Source organism: Salvelinus namaycush, chromosome 31 (assembly GCF_016432855.1).
Source record: "Salvelinus namaycush isolate Seneca chromosome 31, SaNama_1.0, whole genome shotgun sequence".
Lineage (NCBI taxonomy): Eukaryota > Metazoa > Chordata > Actinopteri > Salmoniformes > Salmonidae > Salvelinus > Salvelinus namaycush.
The window spans coordinates 38,528,347-38,552,037 of NC_052337.1; the positions used below are offsets into that span (position 1 = coordinate 38,528,347).

Consider the following 23,691-nt stretch of genomic DNA (forward strand, 5'->3'; position numbering starts at 1 on the left):
GAATTCTCAGAAGGCAGCCCGCCCTCCAGACCCTTTTTCTCCGCCTCCTCTTCACGCAAATCCTGGGGATCTGGGCCTGTTCCCGAGAAAGCAGTATACCGTTCGCATCAGCCTCGTCAGACTCGTTAAAGTAAAAAATGGATTCTGCCAGTCCGTGGTGAGTAATCACAGTCCTGATGTCCAGAAGTTATTTTCGGTCATAAGAGACGGTAGCGGCAACATTATGTACAAAATAAGTTAAAAAATAAGTTACAAACAACGCAAATAAACGAACAAAAAACACAATTGGTTAGGGGCACGTCAAACATCTGTCTTCTTCTCTGGCGCCATCTTATAACAATATAGTGGTAGAAAGTGTGTTTAGTCATTATTTAGTCAGTAAATGAATGTTGATGTAATTTGGAATGCTGACTTTGGAACAGAGAAGTCCATTGCTCCACTTCATCCTGGTAAGACGTGGTCCAGATACGTTGTCTTGATATAGACTATTTGAAGTCTTCGCCATAAATAATTAGAACCTACAGTATTAGTGTGTATTGTGGTGGAGCATCCCCTGAAGACCCAACCAATACTTTATGTAAAATACTTTAGAATGCATTTAGAAGTATTTGAGGTGCGCTTGATTTAGATCGGAGATTTCACTTTTGGGAAAACGCCATTGCTTCTATTTTACAGGGGAAATAAATCAAGCTTAGCTCAAGTATTGTAAAGTATTTGACATGCACTATGTATGTGACCCTGGTTTAGTCCCCTGTAGAGCCATATTAGTCCACTGTGTCCTTTTATTTAGCGGCTACCTGCCAGGTAGCCTAGCGGTTAGAGTGTTGGGCCGGTAACCGAGAGGTTGCTAGTTTGACCACCTGAGCCGACCACGTGAAAAGTCTGTCGAGGCACTTGACCCTAATTCCTCCAGGGTCGCCTTGAGTAACGGCTGAACCCTGGCCGTGACCTCACTTTCAGGGGGATATGCAAAAAACACACTTATATAAGCTCCCCTTATTTGTGTATATTAGCTGTCAACCCGTTTGTGGTGCAGACATGGAACACTGTTTAATATTGGTTTACCAGGCGGAGTGTCCCAAAGCAGAGTGTTTTGAGTCTCTGTCTGCGATGGAGCTGGCTGAACAGATCACCCTGCTAGACCACATTGTGTTCAGGAGCATCCCTTACGAGTGAGTGTATATTCTACATCAGAGAATAGTGTGAGTGTATATTCTACATCAGAGAATAGTGTTGTTGTGTTGTTGTTGCATAATTGTGGTGTGTTCTGTGTCCACCAGAGAGTTTCTGGGCCAGGGCTGGATGAAGCTGGACAAGTCAGAGAGAACTCCATACATCATGAAGACCAGTCAGCACTTTAACGATGTAAGATTTAAAACAGATCTAGACTCTATAGCTCTATACCAGCCAGCGCTTCAGATCTATACTCATATCTCAACATATTTCTCTGTCCCTCTTTTCTGTATCTCTGCCTCTTTCCCACTCCCCTTACTTCTCTCATCCCTCCTCTCCCGTCCCCCTCTCTGTTTTTCTTCTGTTTTCCTGTTCTAGATGAGTAACCTGGTAGCGTCTCAGATCATTGCCCATACAGACGTGGGCTCCAGGGCGAACTCCATAGAGAAGTGGTTGGCGGTTGCTGATATCTGTCGCTGCCTTAACAACTATAACGGAGTTCTAGAGATCACCTCAGCTCTCAACCGTAGCGCCATCTACAGGCTGAAGAAGACATGGGCCAAAGTCTGCAAACAGACCAAGTCATTGATGGACAGGCTGCAGAAGACAGTGTCATCAGAGGGCCGGTTCAAGAACCTGAGAGAAACCCTGAAAAAGTAAGAAAGAGGGGAAATAAAGGGAGAATTTGTGTGTCTGGGTTTTGGTCACAGATTATCACCACGACGTGTACCTGGGCGAACAGTGATATCTCACCAAGGAGCTATAGGACGTCAGGTAGCCTAGTGGTTAGAGCGTTTGGGCCAGTTCGAATACCCGTGCCGACAAGGGGAGAAATCTGTCGATGTGCCCTTGAGCAAGACACAATACAATAGAGGCAGGATATTTGTCCACATGATGAAGCGCGTATTTTTGAAAATAATTAAAGTGATGCTGTACATGTTTTGTATCATTTCAGCCAGTAGTTTTGAAAGTAGCGCTCACGAGCCAAAATGGGTCCCAGGAAATGGTGTACTGTACATAGTCATCCATTGCGTATGATGTTCCGTCCTGCATTTTACTTATTTTTTTAATCCTGCAATTCGTATGATATGTTATGAATTTGTAAGGGCTTAAGATCCCGTTCAATCTCTTTAAGGACTTGTGAAAAGTTAGGAAAAGCTTGAATACTATGTGAACATTGATCGATGGATTGGTCCGTGTGCAGCTGCAACCCTCCCTGTGTGCCCTATCTGGGGATGTATCTGACTGACCTGGCCTTCATCGAAGAGGGAACGCCCAACTTCACCGAGGAGGGACTCGTCAACTTCTCCAAGATGAGGATGGTAAACACACAAACGCACGCACGCACACACAGTCAGTCAATCAGTCAGCCTGTATCTCTCTCTCTCTGCCTGTCTCATGTCTCTCCTCCCTGTTCCCCTCTCTGTTCCAGATGTCTCACATCATCAGAGAGATCCGTCAGTTCCAGGGTGCGCCCTACAGGATAGAGCACCAAGCCAAGGTAACACCCGCCACACAGTCAATCAATGTTTCTAGCTACAACCCTGTTAGAACTAACTGCCTCGCCGTGCTTCCTCTCCGTCTCGCTCTCTCCCAGGTAACTCAGTTCCTGCTGGATAAGACTCTGGTGATGGATGAGGACACGTTGTATGAGCTGTCCCTGAAGATTGAACCCCGCATCCCTCCTGGCTAAACACACAGAAACACCACCCAGTCGCTCTCAGTCCAGCTGCATCAGACACTTAGTAATTAGTGTTCTTATTGTTATCTGCTTGGTAACAATGGAACCAGTGGACGGGAGAGCCCTGAGAATCCCCCGGTTAAGGGTTCCTGTTACTTTATCAGCATTGCCAATGATTATGCTTAAGAACTCTGGTGAAGATGTGCCTTGCTTGTAAATATGTACATATCAAGATTTAGTAATAAACTGTAAAGTGTGTTTATAACATGTTATAATGATTTCCTGATGATCTTGCATGCATTTCCATGTATACATTTACATTGCTCTGAAAAAGCCTCAAGTAGAACCCAGATAGAGTCATGTATGGCTGTGACTGATTATGAGAGAGACGTCTAGACTAATGGCAGCTTGCCAGACTAATGGCAGCTGTGGGCAGACTAGTGGGGAGGAACAGTGGCGGTCACTATATTGCCCTCTACTGGTGAACTGGTGAAAGTCAGCCTCATATCAAATAGTGATAACATTCCCCAAAGGTTTTTGCACTTCCTTGAAGACATCTCCATGGGTCCACCGGAACCCGAATACCCGAGACCCGACCGGGTTCAAAATTCAATATTTTCCTTGGGGTCCGGGTTGTGTCCTGTCTGATTGTCATCGGGTCTCCGGTCTATTTAACTACAGCTGATAGACTAGAGTGGACCCGAGTGGACCCGACCACAGCTCTGCATAGCCTATAGCATATTTATTATACGCTAATAAGGTGAATTTATTGACTTATAGAAGGCCTAGCCAAAATATAAAAACCTATTTGTTAACCAGAAGACCAACTTGGAAGATAAACATTATTTTTTTGTCACTCGGGTCCAATCGAGTCTATCTGTGTCTGTTGAACAATTACCTGATTGGTTCTGGCCTTGTTCCTGTTGACACACACTGATGATGTAAGCATGGACTTTACATCCCGTCATTTAGCATGTTCATTTATTTACTTATTTATTAAGCATTTGAAACATTGTTTTAGTTCTGTCTATTGTTGTATTCACACTGGGCACAGACATCAATTCAACATGTATTCCACATTGGTTCAACCAGTGTGTTCCCCGTGGGTTCTCTGTATAAAGGTTTTAAACTGTTATTTGTGACAAGAAACATTTTAAGAAGATATTCGCATATGAGGAGCCACTTTTCTCAACCTTGTAATTATGCACAATCTAATATACTGTAGCTAATTCTCCCCAGAGCCAGACAGTGTATAGAGAATATACATGTACGGCTTTACCTTTGCCAGTCCTGACCCAAATCGCAGTTTCAGAAATGTTCTTCAATTAAGTGTAACATGTCTGTTTTGCGAATGACGACATTCAAGTAAAGGGACTTGACCCAAGCGGTCGTTACAGTTTACTTACAACTTGTGTCTGAATATTTCTCAATGTTGTAATTTATCTCTGGATGTGTTTATTTATTAGTATTTGTTCCATTTTTATCTGATTACTTGTTAAACAGTATTATTGGAAATCTTGCGCTATTGATTTGTAAAGTATGTCAATAGATGTGTAACTTCTTGGAGCTTTTGGATCGTTAAAGCGGTACGTTTCTCTTTCCTTACAGTGTTGTTCTTCAGATAACTGCTTTTCCCAGACTGCTTCCGTTTTCTACAGTCCTGAATGGCAGGAATCTCTCACATCCTGATAGCATCCACGGTCCTGCTTTTATACCTGAACATGTACTTTGTTATAAAACCTGCTGTTTAACCGCTGTATTTTTCCATGCACTTCCTTAGAGAATGTACAGATTTACACTCCTGGCTTGTAAATAAAATAAAAGTTGTTAATGTCACTTCTGTAGTAAGTTGATGTACATCTCAACAGTCAAGAGCTGAGAGAGGGGGGGGAGAGGGGGGGGGGTAGAGATGGATAGAGAGAGGGGGAGAGCGAGAGAGAAAGAGAGAGAGAGAGAGAGAGAAAGAGAGGGGGGGGGGGGAGAGAGAGGGGGGGGGGCTATCTATGTTTGGAGAGGGGAGGGGTCTTTGCGTCTAATACAGATCAAGGTCAATACGGGCAGCAGAGCCAGGACCATCCAAGGTGTTGCACCAGAAATACATTTGATTGGTCAGCAGCAAAGCTTCTTATATACCCATTGGCCCACAGCGTACATTCCGACATTTTAATTGGCCTAAAGCACAGGTCCTAATCACGTGTTAGTGGGTAGAGTGTGGGATCAGAAAGAGAAATAGACTCCTGAAAGAGGAATCTTTAGCAGGGAGGGATACCAGCAGTGAAACAGGTACTGTACCCTCTATCTGTCTTTCTGTGTTCCCTCTCTCTGTAGCTCTACTATATCTCTCATTCAGACAAGGGGGGATAATAACAGACTGTTCTAAATGTATACATTTTAAAGTTGTAGATGCAGCCAGGCAGTTGTTAACATCTCCCTTCCACCTACAGACTATTAGTTCAGGTTTCCTTATGCGTATCTTTATGAGATTTGGCTGATAGTTGTCACTATAATTGCTATATTGACATGACATTGATGGACAGAGCAGGAGCCTTTTGGCGTGGGAATGTAGACTGTCTACGTGGTCTAGTCTGACGTTCTGAAGGACAGCATCAGCATCAGCGTCAGTTCCTTAAGCACATTATTAGCTGTTATAACTGTCATGAGCTGCTTCACGACTTGAGATAATGCATCCTTTCGAGAGCTTTACAAATAAGTAGCATTATGTCTGTTAACTCCATCACCATGTGTTTAACACTCCTCTCTGTATGGCTAGTAGCATGAAATTGCTCCCCGACACTGATCTTAGGTCAGTTTGTACATTTCTCCCCCTGATAGTAAACTGATCCTAGATCTGTGGTTTCAGAGCTGGTTCTAGTGTAATCCTGGCTTTAAGGCTTGTATTACCACTGTGACTCTGAGGCATTTAAACCACCATACAGGCCTGTCATACCAGCTGCTCGCCATTTATGACATAACCTTATCACTGATTCACTGGCGTTTCCTATCAGAGCTTCAGCCCCCTTTCGCTTCCTCCATCTCTGTGTCCATTGCTTTTTCCATTGCTCTTTCTCTATCTCTCTATGTCTCTCCTTCTCTGTGTGTCTGTGTGTCTGTGTGTGTGTGTGTGTGTGTGTGTGCGTGCGTGCGTGTCTCTCTCTCTCTCCTCTCCTATCCTATCCTATCCACTCCCCGTGCCCTTGTCTTGGCCTGTGTCCTGTAATGAGAGGCTGTGACCGGTTCGGAATGTCAGAGCAGGACAGAACACGTGGCCTGTGGTGTTTTGATTCCTGAAAGAGCAGTCATGGCATTAGACCCGTTTGGCACTGTTTCTCTCCTCTAGATTTCTATAAATAAACATGTCTTTCAGCGCTGACTGCCTCCTCTCAGACTGCCTCCTCTCAGACTGCCTCCTCTCAGACTGCCTCATCCTCTCAGACCCCTCAGCCACCTACTTTGTTCTGGTCTGCTGTACTTCACTCGGGGGAAAACACAACCACGATTTTGAGGTCAATAGTGTTGTGTTGACCCAGAGACCTTGTGTTCAGCCACTGAGATGCACGTTGGGCTTCATTGATATGGATCGTAGAGTAGAGCGGGTGCACTGTCAGCTTTGCAGCTAACTGACGATCTGGCGATCAAACCGAATTCTATTCCTCCTCCAAGTCGTTACTGTATTCTTAATGAAGAACAATCACATGGAACTTTGTCAACTGACAACTGCAGATAATGATGTAATAGGTGTGTAGAGTGATTAATGAAACAGAAAGTCAATCCCTGCTTCTGTTTTTTTAGTGACTAGACCTCTACAGATCTATATAGACCTCTCTGTTATAAGACAGCTTTCCCTCTCTCTGTATCTATGTATCTCTGTCTCTCTCTTTCTCTTTCCCTCTCTCTCTGTCTCTCTCTTTCTCTTTCCCTCTCTCTCTGTCTCTCTATTTCTCTGTTTCTCCCTCTTTCTCTCCTCTGTGCAGAAGTGAAGGACAAGTCGGTGAGAACGACCTTTCACCTTGAGATTTTAGTCACAGGACATATGGAAAGGAATACCTTGCTCAGGGGCTAAACTAAAGTTAGTTTTATCTTGGTGACCTACGATCGGTGCACAGAGGCAACTTCCGACCTACACCCCCTTGATGGTGGTGGCCAATTTGCGTCAGCCATTTTGGGATAGTTAAGAGGCCGTCCTGTGAGGCCAGATCAGGAGACTGAGCTTAAACAGCCATCTGCTGAGACTCCCCTCTCATACTGTAAGCTCGTTATCAACGACCTGCATGAACTTTATCAGATGTAGATTTTTTAATATGATACGATTGAATACAGTACAATCAAAAAACCGGAAGCACATTGTAACTCAACTGAGGACATGGAGTATGCTTAACCTGCAGCATCCACAGTCTGTATTTGATGGACAAAATGTAGTGGTCAAAGGGTTAAGAGCGTGACTGTCTGACTCTGCATCGTGAAGCTGGCTAAAACAGAAAAATACTGTCAGAAAGGTTAAAGGAAGGAAGTGTACTGCTCTTAAGAAGCGGAGGTTCTTCCCACAGCTAACCACAGTTATACATACACAACAAGAAACAAATGCATAAATAAACACATATTTAAGAATTAAAAGAAAGTACGGCCTTTGAAATGTGTAACTTATATCTTGTGGCTCTCTTCTTCCCTCTTCCTCTCTCTCTCCCACCCCCAGTTGACCTGATTCTGACCTTTGAACTGTCCAAGATGGCGTTCTCCTTCACTAGAATGATGTCCAGCCGTAACACGGCCACGCTGTTGGCCAGCCTGGGAGCAGGCACCATGGCAACCTGCTACCTGATGACTGACAGCAACATCCTGTCCGCTGAGGAGAGGAGGAAGCTCTACCCACCCAGGTAGGACTACAAAACTACATGGCCTCTGATGGACAGTGGACTACAAATAGCTTGGCCATATACAGACGACCTACAGAGGTTGGAGAAATAATTTGAGAGTACACGAGTTGGGCCTGGGATAGCTGCACCTGTTGAATGGGAAAAAACCTGAATCTGACACCCAGTTTGCAGTCAGTCTGTAAGTCAAAGGTAGAGGGGTGGGACAGGGAATGAAACCTAAGACGTTTCATAGGCACAAGTTTAGTAGATACCTCCTCTGCCCTTTCTTACATTCACATATAGTAGACACGTACACACGCACGCACGCACGCACGCACGCACGCACGCACGCACGCACGCACGCACGCACGCACACACACACACACACACACAGGAACTAAGCCTTGAGCCACAGCTTAGACATATCACCAACACTCTAAAATAACTTCCTCTACTTGTCTCAATCAATCAAGCAACCAGTCAATCAATCAATCAATCAATCAATATGTACCTGTAAAAACATTTTTTTTTATCCACATCACATCCAAAACAGCAGTGTATAAGCTGTCCTCTTGGCCAGAACTGTGTCCATAATCACACTCTATTTGAAATGCCCTTCATAATGCACACCTTTCGATCTTTTCATCTCTATGGTTCGAATGAAAACTACTTCTCCCATCATCCCCAGCGCTGACTTCCCTGACCTGAGGAGGCACAACAACTGCATGGCGCACGCCCTGACCCCTGCTATCTACGGCAAGCTGAGAGACCAAGTGACCCCTAACAACTGGACCCTGGACCAGTGCATCCAGACCGGAGTGGACAACCCGGGCCACCCCTTCATCAAGACTGTCGGCATGGTGGCTGGGGACGAGGAGAGCTACAAGGTACGTGGTGGAGGTTGCCTGTGTGCATCTTTCGATCTATCTGAAGGAGATCTGTTAACAGTCCATCCCGTCCTCTCCAGGTGTTCGCCGACCTCTTTGACCCCGTCATTAAAGACCGACACAACGGCTACGACCCCAAGACAATGAAACACCCCACTGATCTGGACGCATCCAAAGTAACACTTTTTTCCCACTCTCTCTCTCTCTCTCTCTCTCTCTCTCTCTCTCTCTCTCTCTCTCTCTCTCGCTCTCTCGCTCTCTCGCTCTCTCTCTCTCTCTCTCTCTCTCTCTCTCTCTCTCTCATTATCCTCAGATGTATGTACAATAACTGTCCCTTTCCATCCTCAGATCACTAACGGTGTTTTCGATGAGAAATACGTTCTGTCGTCTCGCGTGCGTACAGGCCGTAGTATCCGCGGTCTGAGCCTGCCCCCGTGCTGCTCCCGCTCGGAGCGCCGCGAGGTGGAGCGTGTGACCGTGCAGGCCCTGGCCGGCCTGAAGGGTGACCTGGCCGGGCACTACTACAGCCTGGGAGACATGACGGAGAAGGAGCAGCAGCAGCTTATTGATGTGAGACGCTCACAAAGGACTGCCATCGATCTCTGTATCCCCCTCTCCTTTCTCATTTGTCTGTCTCTAAAACGTACATGACTACATGTTTTCTTTGTAACCTGACTGCATACAGGATTCCTCTTATCCATGATATTGCCTATTTGTATTACTATGTTAATGACAGGGACTGTTGTGAAGACTGAAACAGTGCCACTGGAACCTGAACTGTAGTGACAGCATTGTCACATCAGTTTTATTTGGCCCGACTCTTCTGAAGACATGGTTCTCGATTGCACTAATTTATCTTCATTCCCCATTGGTAGGCCATCCAATTATTTCAGGGAAGTTTTGCAGAGTTTTAGTTACCAAGTTAATCCACTCAGTCTAGACACATTGGGGTGACATCATGTTGCTTTTAAATCCTAATGGCTACGATAAGGATTGGAAATAGAGGCAATCCTTTTGGGATTTGGGAGAGACTAGACTAGTGTTGACCTTCGACCCTCAGTCTCATTGACCTTTGCCCTCTCACCCTCACGTTGCCTCAGGAGCACTTCCTATTCGACAAGCCCGTCTCTCCTCTGCTGACATCTGCCTTCATGGCCCGTGACTGGCCTGATGCCAGGGGCATCTGGTAAGACCAGAGCAGTAGAGAGCCGAACCCTGTCCCTGTAGATCTAAAAGCCTGTAAGACTATCTTGTATTATAATAGCTGTAGAGATAGTACTATCTGTGAATAGGGGAATCTGGTGAGACCAAAGGAGTAGAAAGCAAAACCATGTTCCCACAGCATTAGAGGTCTTTGGGGAAGGTCTCTTCCTCTCAACTCCTCCCCAAAGTAGAATTACCTCTATGTAGTTGTAACCCTGACTTCCCTTTCCTTGACCACTACCTTCTCCTCCTCCTCCTCCTCCCTTTTCTCCCTCCTCTTCCCCGTAGGACCACTTCCTGTTTGACAAGCCTGTCTCCCCCTTGTTGACGTGTGCCTTCATGGCCCGTGATTGGCCCGACGGCAGGGGCCTCTGGTAGGGTCTACAAGGCTCTTACTAGCAGAAGCCTCTAACCAGCATGTGTGTTCTGTGATCATAGACGTTGACATAATCAGTGCAATCAACAAAGGTTTCTGGATTCTTAGGAATGTGTTCTTTCTTCCAGGCACAACAATGAGAAGACCTTCCTGATCTGGGTCAATGAGGAGGACCACACCAGGGTCATCTCCATGGAGAAGGGAGGAAACATGAAGAGAGTGTTCGAGAGGTTCTGCAGAGGACTCCAACAGGTACTTTACCTAATGTTACGTCTTAGTGGTTTAGTGATTTTTTGGCACGAATGTGAACACACAGTAGACAGTATATAATACCTCACATGTCCTTCCACCCTCTAGGTGGAGAAGCTGATCCAGGAGAGAGGCTGGGAGTTCATGTGGAACGAACACCTGGGTTACATCCTCACCTGCCCCTCCAACCTGGGCACTGGACTCAGGGCTGGAGTACACGTCAGACTGGCCAAACTCAGCAAGGTAACACACAATCTCTCTCTCTCTCTTCCCTAATGTTTTTACTTGACGTGTCCCTGTGCATTGACCCCTCCTTCCCAAGACAGAGCATTGGTTAAAGTTCTGTACTTACCCTGCAGGACCCCCGCTTCGGTAAGATCCTGGACAACATGCGTCTGCAGAAGAGAGGGACAGGCGGAGTCGACACGGCCACAACTGGAGACACCTTCGACATCTCCAACAACGACCGTCTGGGAAAATCTGAGGTAAAACTAGAACGCTATTCTGAGACTGAATGACCGAATGAAACCATATACTCTATCTGGGCCAGAGATTAAAATCACCTCGACTGCTAATAACTGTGTATCCGTGTGTGTGTGTATAGGTGGAGTTGGTCCAGTTGCTGGTTGATGGAGTCAACTACCTGATCGACTGTGAGAAGAGGCTGGAAAGGGGCCAGGATATTAAGATCCCCGCCCCCATCGCCCAGTTCAGGAAGTAAAACACCTGAGCCCCACCTCTGAGAGGAAGTGACCTGCTCTGCGGTTAGGGAGAGCAAGAAGTGAGGCGCCAGCGGCGAGGAGCTAGGCCTGATCCATCCACTCGTGACCAAACTGAGCGGTTTGGAGTAAAGTAGCAGTAGTATGTCTTTCTGACAAGGTAAACATCTGTCCTTCTGCCCCTGAACAAGGCAGTTAACCCACTGTTCCCCGGTAGGCCGTCATTGTAAATAAGAATTTGCTCTTAACTGACTTGCCTAGTTAAATAAAGGTTACATTTCCACTAGTCCAGGTACAGGTGTTGATGTATTCCCCTCATGGTTAAGGCTGGGGTTGGGGGTATCATAATCTGATCCTAGATCTGTGGTTAGGAGCAACTTCTACCAGGAGCGAAAATCTTACCTGTAACACTAACCTCAATAAAAATCTACTTGAATAAAAACATCTGATTTCTGATCAACAAAACGACTCTGCTCGCTTTCCAAGGCGATATTACAGCTTGTCTTTCTCCTCCTACTAACTTCATTACCTCACTAAGAGTTGAAATACCTTAGCAATTAACAACTGACTTGGACTTTCCATAACATTCCCATTGTCATTGGACTTTTCATGTGTAATGACTATGTAATAGATGATTCACTCCCTGTGAAGTTGACTGTATATGGCTGTGTTGTAGATGGAAGTCTGTCGTTAGGCGGAAGTCGCTCTGGATAAGTGCTAAAGTACTAAATGTAAAATATTTACAGCTCTAGTCGCGCCAGTGCATCTGTCTCCCAGCAGCTGATCTGCCATAATAGGTTTACTGCAGTAACAGTGTTTAACACTGAGTTAAGCACTTTTAGAGGTCAGTGAGAGGAACAGAGAGAAAGAAGCATGGCAGAAGCCCAATTCCGTCAACGGAAAACTACCAGCAGAATTCACACAGATGTCTCTTATTTAACCTTTCTTCATCCGGGTTATTCTCAATGAGATAAAATACAAACCCCTACATTGTCGTGGATTTGAAAGTAAGCACTGAGGGCTCTGACTCCCAGACAAGAATGGAAGCATCCTCAGTGCCAAAACGACTGTCTGTCTTAAAGGGTTGATTGTGTTCGTCTGTGTAGTCCCTGGGAGGGTAATTGGGCTTCTTGGAGCAGCTTAGTGACGTGGAGATAATCAGCTAATCGCTGCCTGCTGTACTTACACACTAAAGAGGGTTAGTGTGAGCAGGGCCAGGGGACCGAAGAAACAGAAGGCATTAAGTGTACATATTTATTGCATGTGGGAAAAGACCAGAGGGCCCGCTGGCCATAGCGTGACTGAGAGGGCAGGGGCCAGTGTGTGTGTGTGTGTAGGTGTGAGAGGGTCTGTGTCAGAGAGGAAACTGAATCTGGTCCGTGTATTTTTAGCCGTGGTCTACGTGCTGACCACTAGACTTCTGTGTAATGCCAAAAAGGAGACACTAGGAAGTTTGAGAGAGGAGGGTTGTCGGTCCGTCTCATGGGAGACGTGGTATAATTCAGACGAGCAACAGGACAGCAACAGTTTAGGCTACATGCAACATCACGTCTTCATGTCTAGGCCTGACGACCCCACTATGCTTTGCTTATGTTCAGTACAGCTATATGACGTCGTAGCCTGGGATCTAGATTACCCAATGAAAATAAATAATATCAGAACAGCCACTAAGCTCTACTCAGACTTGAATTTCCATTTGGACAATTCACATTTCCTGCCCAATGGTCAAGCTATGTAAGATTACATCAGTATAACAATGTGGTGCTGCCTCTCATGTATTTTCCATAACCATGTCGTCAGTCACTGGTCATTGTTAGCATCAGGAGCGAGCAGTTACCTCACCGACGCTCCAACTCCTATTGGCCTATTAGAGAGGTGTTGAGGACCATGGGAAACGGAGTCTGTACTGCAGAGACAATTCAATACAACAAGAGTTCATACATGTTTGAGGTAATCGGTCTAAGCAAGGCCCTGTGCAGAATCACTGATCTACAATTCATTTTGCATCTCAACTTTCAGCTCACTCTGTGATCAAGATTAGTGCAGTGTTTTTGCTCAGACCGATCTCTTTGGACACACTGATTATTTATAATTTAATGGTAGACTTCACAGTGTATATATATGAGTAGAGACCATATACCGTCTTTGGTAGACTGTCCACAGGCCACAGCATAAGACCAGAGCCCTATGGAGTCCATTTCTATTGTAGAGAAGTATTGCCCTCTAGTGGTGAAAAGTGACTGACATACACTAGTCTCAATACAGTAATATATGCATTTCAATGGCACCGAGCCTTAACCAATAATGTAAAAAAAGCAGTGACGTATATAAACGCTGGATTGCTGATGCTATTTATTGGCCACTGACAGGCTTTGAAGCCACCAGTCGGACATATTGCCTCACCCCAGCAGGAGCAGATCTCCATAAGAATGAAAGGAATTCTGCAGTATTTCAATTAAATGTCAAGGACAAAATTACATGTATTTAAGTATTTTTTTTGTTTGTTTTGTAGTGGGGACCGTAACATTAGTAATATCCAAAAATGATACTTTAAGGAAAAACATTTCATACATATGTTTCGCTCACAATTTTAAAGTGTGCATTAAGGTGGCTGTAGTAGAATAAACGTGGCAAAAATAAATGTAGACATGAATAAATGCATTTCTAGAGCTTCTAAAAGTATTTTCCACAATGGTGGGTCCAATGTAATTTATATCCTCATGGCAGCTACTGTTCTACTGGTACTGGTCTGCTGGTTGTTGCTGAAGAATGTCTAAATGACTAAACGTCTGCCATCATCATTCACAAATCACTTTTTATGCCAAATAACTACTCATTATGTGATTAAGATTGGTGAATTTGTGCAGTGCCTTGCTAGGGCTGATCTCCTCGATGCACAGAAAGATTTTTAGAGTGGGAACCACTATCCTCCCAGTTACAGTGCAAGACTGACGAGCAGTTTCAATGGGAATGGGATGTCATAAACGTTATTTCTTGACCTAAATCTCCTAACCTGCTACAACAACAAAAAAGTTACGTGCTGTCATAGCTGTACTCCCTCTAGTCAGAACCTTGAAAAGAGGCCAGTGAGCAATGGCATGAAGAGCAGTACTTCCTGTCACATGGTCAAACCGTCTGCTAAATTTACAACATATGAACAAAACATTTCATGATAATCTCGCAAAGATACAAAAGCAAGTTCAGTCAAACTTTTTTTTCCCTTTTATAACATCTGGACCATTGAATTGGTGACAAACTGAAGTTTTATGGTAAACTTAAAAGCTAGTTCCACAGAGTAAAGTGCAACATAGGCAAAAAAAAGAAAAAGAAATATAAAATAAACATTTCGCCACACACCTGAACCTTGATGCTTTAAGTGTTTTTTTTATCATTTTGTTGGTTTTGGGGTTGATTTTTTCTGTTACATATTTTAGTGAGGGGAAGGAGTGAGATGAAAAGGGTTAACAATCAGACCACAAGTTGAGCATTTACCAAATAGTTTTCAAAACACTTGATCATCTTTATACAGAGGTCTGCACCAGCACTTCTGTGTACAAATCATGAACAAATTGAGCATAACATTTCCATCTAGATCTTTCTTTCCATTGTATTTTTTTTGTTCCCTCTAACAAGTTGCTCTCTTGGGCTTAATTCCAGCATTTTTATAATTTAAGAAATCAGTAGAAAGTTAGTAACAGCCACAAGCTGACACCCAGAGGTGACCAACCTGCCTGATTCACGACACAGTCCTGTTGCCAGGGAGAAGTGGAGCTGAGATATATTGCCCCAGGAGGAGGGGGACTAGAAGGATGTGTGTACGTGTGTGGGGGCATTTTCAGGAGATTGGGTAAGAGCAGAGAGGGGTGTAGGGGGGTTTTGGAAGGGGGGGATAGAGGGGGGGAGTAGATAGAGGAGGCCGGGAATAGGAAGAGGGAGTCACACGTTTGCGTTCTCAGTCCACAGGTCGTTTTTCTCCATGTTTCTTTGTAAACTCTTCTGCGTTCTTAAAGAATTTTTTACGGTCCTTAGAGTATTCCTCTGCTAGGTCTGCCCTGAGAGGATGCTCTGGCTGGGGGTCGTTGACCAGCGCAATCAGGGACTGGATCACTGCAGGAAGACAAGCAGAACAAAAGAGGAGACTAAGAATGATGTAAAAATGGAGGATGGCGTCATGTAGTCCAGATGAAACAGATGAGAAAGACATTGAAATCCATAACCACGTAGAGGTTGCAGGATGGAAACCTCTCCAGCCAAATAGACAGGAGCCTCCGAGGGAGACTGGAGGGTTAGGGTTCAGGCGGCATTTCAATGACAAATTACAAAGACTGCAATAATAACTACTACTTAAAAAGATATGAGAAGAAACCACTGTCTATTGTCTTTGTCTGAGTGTGCGTGCGTCTTTCCGCCGTACCTTGGTCAGTTTTAGTGGCTGGTTTCCAGTTCTCTGCGCTGATCACAGGCAGACACACCTGTCCCTTCTCGTCGATGTTGGGGTGGTAGATCTTGGTCTTGAACGTGATCTTGGGGGGCTTGAAGGGGTACTCTGCTGGGAAGATGATCTCGATTCTGAAAGCACCTTTATCGTATGGAGGGTTGTCCTTTTAGAGGGGAGAGAGACAATGACGTTTGGTTAAAAGGTGAGCTGATGTCCTACTGAACATGCCACAGCAACAAAGGAATTGCAATATCGCGGAGAGTGCCTTGTTCCTCCTTGTTATTCTGGTCATGTTCATGTCTGTCCGGAGACAAGAGTAGTAAATAGTGACTTACTGGAACAATGAGGCCTTGCCAAGTCAAAATATTTGATTCATCCACTTGAATGTTACGAAAATTTTTCATTCCAGACTTGCGGATTTCATCAAGTTCCTGAAAAAGAGGGTGAATACATCATGAGCAAGTTCTCCTGTACAGTTAGTTAATGTTAGTTAATCATAACCATTACAGGAAGCAGAAAGGTTTTTATCAAACAAGAGATAAAGAACTGATAAAACATGTTCCTGTGTTGGCTGAGTCCTAGTAACCACTAAACAACCTGTGTCCTATAGGTCAAAAACAACTGAATGACTACAGACACACATAAACACACGGGGCGACATACGGAACTAGACTCACACAGGGCGACATACGGAACTAGACACACAGGGTGGCAGGTAGCCTAGCGGTTAGAGCATTGGGCCAGTAACCGAAAGGTCGCTGGTTTGAATACCCGAGCCAACAAGGCACTTAACCCTAATTTGCCCTATATTTCAGTGAAAATAAAAAATAATGTCATACAAATAAAAGACTGGATGACTAAAAGTACTAGGGATTAACCTATATGTTAACTTATCAACTGTCAGTCTCATCCCTGGAACCAAGCAGCCACACCCCTTCTCAACCAGGAAGTGGTCCAGTGAACTCTCACACTGATCTCACTACAGAACACTGCTTTCTGCCACACCAGAGGACTGACTCATAAATCACACCTTTCAGTGGAAATAATGAGATTGGGGTATTGTTATAGTTACAAGGACATTACAGTTAACACACCCATACACATAAGAATAAAACATGGGCACAGCTTCCTGATTTCTGGAATTATCAAATCAGAGCGCGAATGTAACCTTATTCTGTGTTACTCTGGATAAGACCACTGCTACAGGATTACAATGCAAACGACTGTCAAACTAAGATGTATAGAGTTCAAAACATTGTATTTATTCTTGTTGACTTGATGGGGACTGTTTACTAGGAGTAATTATCCTAGGCTGGGTCAAATGGTGGCTGACAAAAGCAAGGGAAAAGATAAATGCCAATTATGATAAGGCCGGGTTGTTGACATCCAGTGTTGAGAACATGGTTGTTTAAACCCGGTGTTACCTCAAATTGAGATCGAATGAATGAAATTAAACTAAATTAACTAGCTAGCTTAACGTTACTTGGCAGCCGCATGCTCAATTTCACTTTCGATTCACTCGACTATTCAAAACAATTCAAAGCTAAGAAACCCAAATCACAGGAAATGGGTTTGGCTGTTTACCGGTAGCTACCTCATAACGTTAGCAAGATTGTATATACATCGGGGTAACATTAGCTGGTCAGCTTCCTCGCCTCGGTTTCACATTGAGAAAATAAACTTGCTAGGTAACACTAACCCGAATTGCTAACTCGCTAGCTAGCTCAATGAACCACACTGCTAACGACCTATGTAACTGTTGTGCGTAGCTAGCTAGCACAATTAACTCCCTGCTAAGTTAGTATTAAGCTAGCTACAGTACGTAGCTAGCTAAAGTTTTTCTGAGCCGAAGATCAAAAATGTTGAAGCGCGATTATCACCCAACTGATGACACAATACTGAATTGAATCTTAATTGATGATGACACATGGTTAACCTTGTTAATGAATTTAGATTAACAAAACGTTTAATTCGAATCTAGCCTATTAATATGCCGGTGCTAACATGACCAAAAAACAACTGCTAGCTGGTTAGCTTAGCATACTAACGTCATTTTCCGCCTACCGAGTTTCATGAGGTTTCTGACAGTGTGGGGCTAAATAAAACAAATTTAACGACACATTTAATTTTATCTGAGATTTGGGAGTCCGAATGTTTTACTTTCTTTAATCTAACAAGAGAAAATCCTAATTGGATTGATCAGGAAATGTACCTTGTGCAGCCTCCTGCTCGCCGCCATCGTGGAATTACTGTCTGTACCCAGAATACACAGCGATATCCAAATGTTGGCTCTTACTGTCTCCTCTGTACAGTGTGTACGCACGCACGCACTCTTTCCGAATGAAAAACAACACTGTACTTGGAGTGTACGGCTACTTTGATTTTACTATATTTATCCGTTAGTCATTTTGTCAAATGAGAGTATTCGTCCATTTATTTTGGCTATTTTGGGAGAACCCTAAACATGGGCCACTATTTCTCACTTGATTGAAATAGTAAAAGGGTATTCATCTGAGGCCATATAACATCTGAAAAGATACTGGTAGCAGGTTGATGTTGAAATAAGAAGATAAGATCATGTTACAAAATATGTAACAATGGTTTCAATGCCATGCCCCCTGGTAAGCCTAATCAATAAAACATTCTGAAGCCACAAGAAAACCAGTGTGCTGGAGTTCATTTTATCAAATAATTTGTTTATGCACCAGGAACAATATAAGGTGTACAAATAATCAAACTTTTGCTCTATAGCTATTGAATAGCCTACTACCATGATATGGTATACTGTATGTTCAATACATTAAAAAAAAGTTGCATGGCACGATTTAAACTGAAGTGGATGTTATGAAAGTGTATACGTGTCCTCTAGAGGGAATACTAGTCCATTTAGAATCCCTTGCAGCCTCTAGAGAGCACACACACACACACACACCGTTGGGGAGTAACTGATTACATGTAATCAGTTAAATCTAATCTGATTACCATTTTTGTTTACTGTAATGAGTTATGTTACCAGCAAAACTATTGTGTCAGATTACAGACACTTTTGAAAAACTAGATTACTTCTTGGATTACTTTCAAATTCAGAAAGGATTTTTTGCAGAAAAAAATACATTATGACACCTCCGTTTTATCAATGACATTCAATTCAGCATTGGAAAAAGGTGCAAATTTAAATTAGCTCCATCTGATAAAAGTAATCAGATTACGCTACTGAGTTTGGGTAATCCAAAAGTTACATTACTGATTACAATTTTGGACAGGTAACTAGTAACTAACAGACACATAGGAAGTTTTTCTTGGTAAACCCTTCTCATGTTACGGATTACATCTAGAAAGTAACACACACACACAGTGCGTGACAGTAGTTAAAGATTAAGTGGCCTCTTTTCACCTCGTCTTCCTGTGACCCACTCTTCATAGGGATAGATGGAGAGAGGTGTCCATTAGTTACAATGAGTAGTCTAATTTATTTATCTTTCTGCTCCTTGTCACTTGTATAAGCATACAGTTGAACTCATAAGCAGAATGCATTTATTAACAATGGCTTTTAAACCACAACTTTTCCATGATTTATTAACCCTGTCAATTTCTTGTCAAAATGTTTCTTTAAAATTGATATTTTATATTTAATAGAGGTCCACTAATTTGGGTGCTCTTTTTATCTCACACTAAATGTCATATTGGCAATCAAATATTGGCAACGTAATCATTATTGGCAGAGTCATAATCAATAAGACATGTCAAGGATGAAATAATATTGAGCCTTCATGTCAGCAAGCTGTAAGACATGAAAGAATTGAAGTCCTTTCTCTGACAGAGACATTACGTAACCCAATGGTTCCCAACCTTTTTCGGTTAATGTACCACCAAGTACATTTTGCTCTGCCCAGAGTACCCCTGAAGTTCCCCCTCATGTGCATTTTACCAGTAAGCCTATGGTCTCATGAGTCTTCTCAAGTACCCCTGGTTGGGAACCACTGATGTAACCTATAATCAGCCTGCACCACACCCTCTCATCACCAGTGCTTTTTCTCATCAAGGAGCTGTGCTTGACTTGGACTGAAATAGGTGTCGGTACTCATTTTGGGTGCCGGTACTGTTATTTAGGTGCAGGAGCTCCACAATACTTTGAGCTAATATTCTATAAGAGGAACAGGAGCTCAAGCAGTAGAACATTTGACGTGCCAAGACTCAGCTCCGGTGAGCTCCTTCCCAAGTCAAGCACCCTCAAGGAGTCTGTTTCAAGGATACCTTGCTCAAGCAAAGGATATTTGAGTTCGTACAATGCCAGGGGCCCATACATACAGTGTGGCAGAGGCCGTTGTTATCTTTGTGGATTCTGGTCAATTTATCCGGCTTGTATCCTGGTTGTTCAGGTTAAACTGACACACAAAACTTTTTCCCCTGGGCACTTCTGCTCATCAGAGGCTGGTCTGGCAGGGCTAAGGAGAGGCTTTTCTCCTCTCTTCCCTTTCAGTTTGCTTTTATTTAAATTTGGGTCAAGGGGTTAGGGTTACCATTACCATTCACCTGGCCGCATGAAATTATGCTGGCAGCACAATCACAGATTTATTTTTGTCAAAATAAGAGTCCCCCTGCAAATAAATGCTAATCTTTGTGAATGTCATTTTTTTGCACTCTAGTGCAGTACAACTGTTTTTCACAGCATGGCAACAATCTTAAAAAAAAAAATGTATGGATAATTTGCCATACTTTTATATTTATAACAGCATTTCTTTAGAAAGTTTACACCAATACTGGTATGTTGAAAGCTAGTGTGTAGGCTACATGTATATGTAAAGAAATACACTTTTAATAAAATACAAATATATTTAGGCAATTCTCTATGTCCAGTATGAAGGAAGTTAGAGGTAGTTTTGCGAGCCAATGCTAACTAACATTAAGGCAATGACTGGAGGTCGATGGGTATCTGCTAGTCCCATAGCATGCTAGCAGATACCCATTGACTTCCAGTCATTGCGCTAACGCTAGTTAGCATCTTTTTTCAAACTTCACGCAGATATAAAAATCTGCATCTGACACCGGGGGAGTAAAGAATCCCTTTAAACATTCTGTCAGATACTGGGTTAGCCAAAGTAAACTAGCTAGCTAGTTATCTACTTAGTCGTTTCATTTCCACTTGCCATCAAAACAATTTCAACAGCAGAATTATATCAGAAAAAGACTTATCTTACTCCAGAAATATATAATATTACAAAAGCAGAAGGTAATTATAGTGCAATTTAACTCTGATCGCGTCTGGCTAATAACTCACAAAAAAATATCCTCAGGAGTGAAGAGGAGCGCTTCACTTCAAGAGCCGTGGTGGAGATACGGGGTTTGAGAGCCAATGGATTTAAGACTTTTGATGACAAGCTATTTTGAATAGATTTCATTGGTCAAGGGGTAGTGAAAAGTTCTTACAGACGTAAAGTGGAACCAATAGTATCGATTAAAAAAATGAAAATCACTAAACATTTGGAGAGAAGAGGTTTTCATCTGACAGCAACGATATAATAATATAAATGTATTTAACTGAAGTGATTTGATCAAATATAACTGAGTAAAAAGTAAGTTACTTGAGTAAGAGTACAAGTACACCCCACAGAAAGTAACTAAACAAGTACTAGTTCCTCTATAAATTACTTATGTACATGTAAATACTTACTTGTAGGGCGTTACTACCCACCTCTGATTGTGGCCTATGGAATGGGTGTAGTAAAAGGCCAGCAACATTCCATATTATTCAGTGCCGTATGAAATTACACAATGTATAGATTATACAGAACCTACGGAGTACTCCCAACCCCACTTTTATATAGGCACGTTTTTTTCCACTATAAGCCCAACATTGTCAACATACTAGCCTGAACAGTGTATTTTTTCAATAGTGGTCTTAAAATTCCTTCGTGCAGTTCTTATAAGCACAATAAAAATCGAAATTGATTCAAATGTATTGTAAAACTGGTTGTTTGGATCCTGGATGCTGACAACATCTTTTTTAGCCTGCTGCTAATGTAAAAAGGGCTTTATAAATACATTTGATTGATTGATTGATTGATTGGACAAGCAGCGTTCCAAGCCATGCTGTATTGGCCGTCACAGGCACACCTATGCCTGCTAACAGTTCCATCTGAAAATAATCACTTTAATTTTGCTGTCCGAATCACCGCTTGTATTTATTTCAACTCACACATTATTTCCCCTTGCTTCCAACCTAGCATTTAGTTTGGTAAAGCGAGGGTTAACATAAGCCTTGCAGTCTGCCTGTACTACCTCAGAAACAATGTCTCACTTTTAAAGGTGCTACACATAGGATTTATTTATATTTTTACATTGTAATTTCAGAAAATGGCCATAATATATCTGGCGCTAATAGAGCTCTCCAATTTGTAGTCCTAAAACCCGGAAATAAGTTACCTCTGGTTCGTTCAGCCATCCCTATGGGAAAAATGAACGGGGAAAGAATAGGGTTTGGAATAAACGCCGAAAACAAGGTCTGAGGTTAACACAGGCTTAGGAGATCTTATACGTTTTGTTCTATGAGATAATGGCAGCCACTTAACATAACATTTATTAATTATAAAGCATTGATGTGATTTGTGTTTTTTATTATTACATACATTCTTCAAAATACACAAAGTGCCGTTAGTTGTTGAATATAATATCATAGAACAAAACGTACAATATATCCTAAGCCTGTGTTTACCACAGACCATATTTTCAGCGTTTATCCAAAAACCCTACAGAAAGGATATTCATTATCCTCATAGGCCTCATTTTTCCGACGGACCATGGCGGAGTTAGTGCCTACAAAAAGACGCCATTATTATTTCTCTATGTTTTATGTAGCTGACCACGCCATGAAAATTATGTGCGCGCTTCTATGTTGCAGAAGTCAGCATATTGTTGTGACTCTGGATGGCCAGATTGTTAGCAAGAATAACAAGAAACTGCCATGTGGGGAATCTTATTTGGCTCCTTTCAGCTTGTTCATGCATGATACCATGTATTGTTTTGAGGTGTTTGACTGTTGGGTTTTGTTGCTAAGCAACCCACAATTTTTGTCCCGTATCTTCTTTTTTTAATTGTATTTTTATTTTGTTTTATTATTATTAACAAACAAATATCAACAAACAAAAGAGGAATAGTTACATGCAAACAAGCATACATACAAACTATTGACATTGCCAGGAATCATAAACAAACAAATCATATTCATAACCAAACAGTGAACCAGTTTCACAGTATTACTTACCCGCCAGTGTTGTGATTGGCTGTGATATTGCTCTTGATTTCTCCGACTTGAGCGGTATCTGTTGTCATTCTGGGAAAGCTGTTTTGGCTTTGTGGCTGGGTTATCTAGTGGAAATCGCCCTGTCATTTCCTGGTTGCTAAAATCTACACTGTTCGCTCAATTTACGTTTATGTGACAAAACAAGCACTGAATACTGTAGGGAATCATTGTATCATCTAAATCACCATCGAAAATATATTTTCAATACCAAAAAATATGGTTTATACAGCTGTAAAAAAGTTACTTTCGGTTTTGTTCCACCACCTTCAAACTGCAGTTTTGGTCCACCAGTTTCAAACAGCTGAGCCTAAAAATTATATTTTTTGTTATTGAAAATATATTTCACAGCAACACAGTTCACAGCGATTTAGATTGGTAGAATGATTCCCTATACCAGGGGTACTCAATGGCTATTTGAGAAGGTCTAGTCACACAAATGTCTTAGGTGGCAAAGGTTCGGATGGATAACATAGTAACAAACCCCCACTCACACACCTCTTGTTTCTCGGAGAGAAAATTGTGCATTTTTAAAGCTATTTTCACTCAATTCTAGACATTTTGCATGCAGCAGTTTTTCTTATTCTGTTTTAAAGCTAATTTCCTGCAATTCTACACATAATTCCATGTCTTATGTGTGTTTACATGATACCAAGGATTGTTGCCCATCCGTTTTGACCCCGTTATGGGTCCGGATCCGGTCCGCCAGTTGAGTATGGGTGCCCTACACTATTCAATGCTTATTTTCTCACATAAACTGAAATTGACAAACAGTGTCAAGCAGGGGTGGGCAATTGGCGGCCCATGCCCCCCTTTTG

At 42.7% G+C, this 23,691-nt stretch overlaps 3 protein-coding genes across 4 annotated transcripts in view; 2 read left to right on the forward strand and 1 right to left on the reverse strand.

The window, feature by feature from the left end:
• Positions 1 to 4,652, forward strand: part of LOC120026513 (ras-specific guanine nucleotide-releasing factor 2-like) — a 41,604-nt gene extending 36,952 nt beyond the window's left edge. Inside the window, exons 19-23 of the mRNA XM_038971407.1 lie at positions 1,069 to 1,172; positions 1,281 to 1,365; positions 1,552 to 1,829; positions 2,378 to 2,495; positions 2,606 to 4,652. Of these exons, the coding sequence (XP_038827335.1) occupies positions 1,069 to 1,172; positions 1,281 to 1,365; positions 1,552 to 1,829; positions 2,378 to 2,495; positions 2,606 to 2,866 (846 nt within the window). The 3' untranslated portion in view covers positions 2,867 to 4,652. The remainder of the gene's footprint in view (positions 1 to 1,068; positions 1,173 to 1,280; positions 1,366 to 1,551; positions 1,830 to 2,377; positions 2,496 to 2,605) is intronic.
• A 444-nt stretch (positions 4,653 to 5,096) lies between these two features.
• On the forward strand, positions 5,097 to 11,582 carry LOC120025967 (creatine kinase S-type, mitochondrial-like). The gene is made up of 10 exons (XM_038970727.1): positions 5,097 to 5,137; positions 7,545 to 7,725; positions 8,393 to 8,591; positions 8,672 to 8,767; positions 8,940 to 9,161; positions 10,083 to 10,168; positions 10,299 to 10,422; positions 10,528 to 10,662; positions 10,779 to 10,904; positions 11,024 to 11,582. Exons 2-10 carry the CDS (start codon positions 7,577 to 7,579, stop codon positions 11,138 to 11,140), a joined length of 1,254 nt encoding a protein of 417 aa, XP_038826655.1. The 5' UTR covers positions 5,097 to 5,137; positions 7,545 to 7,576; the 3' UTR covers positions 11,141 to 11,582.
• Positions 11,583 to 13,475: 1,893 nt separating this feature from the next.
• Positions 13,476 to 22,978, reverse strand: LOC120026087 (ubiquitin-conjugating enzyme E2 L3). 2 transcript variants are annotated; one of them, XM_038970887.1, is made up of 4 exons: positions 22,838 to 22,978; positions 15,912 to 16,007; positions 15,553 to 15,739; positions 13,476 to 15,245 (listed from the first exon to the last, which is right to left on the reverse strand). In XM_038970887.1, exons 1-4 carry the CDS (start codon positions 22,961 to 22,963, stop codon positions 15,091 to 15,093), a joined length of 564 nt encoding a protein of 187 aa, XP_038826815.1. In that variant the 5' UTR covers positions 22,964 to 22,978; the 3' UTR covers positions 13,476 to 15,090. The 2 variants fall into 2 exon arrangements, with proteins under 2 accessions (XP_038826815.1, XP_038826816.1); XM_038970888.1 differs by lacking the exon at positions 22,838 to 22,978 and adding an exon at positions 17,789 to 17,866.
• Positions 22,979 to 23,691: the final 713 nt, after the last annotated feature.

Bases quoted from the DNA above. Each gene is read 5' to 3' on its own strand.
- LOC120025967 (XM_038970727.1), top strand. From the start codon at position 7,577: ATGGCGTTCTCCTTCACTAGAATGATGTCCAGCCGTAACACGGCCACG. The intron at 7,726-8,392 runs GTAGGACTACAA...CATCATCCCCAG, and splicing joins AGGAAGCTCTACCCACCCAG to CGCTGACTTCCCTGACCTGA. The intron at 10,169-10,298 runs GTAGGGTCTACA...TCTTTCTTCCAG, and splicing joins CCCGACGGCAGGGGCCTCTG to GCACAACAATGAGAAGACCT.
- LOC120026087 (XM_038970887.1), bottom strand. From the start codon at position 22,963: ATGACAGGGCGATTTCCACTAGATAACCCAGCCACAAAGCCAAAACAG. The intron at 16,008-22,837 runs GTAAGTAATACT...CCTCTTTTTCAG, and splicing joins GCCAATCACAACACTGGCGG to GAACTTGATGAAATCCGCAA. The intron at 15,740-15,911 runs GTAAGTCACTAT...CCCCTCTAAAAG, and splicing joins GGCAAGGCCTCATTGTTCCA to GACAACCCTCCATACGATAA.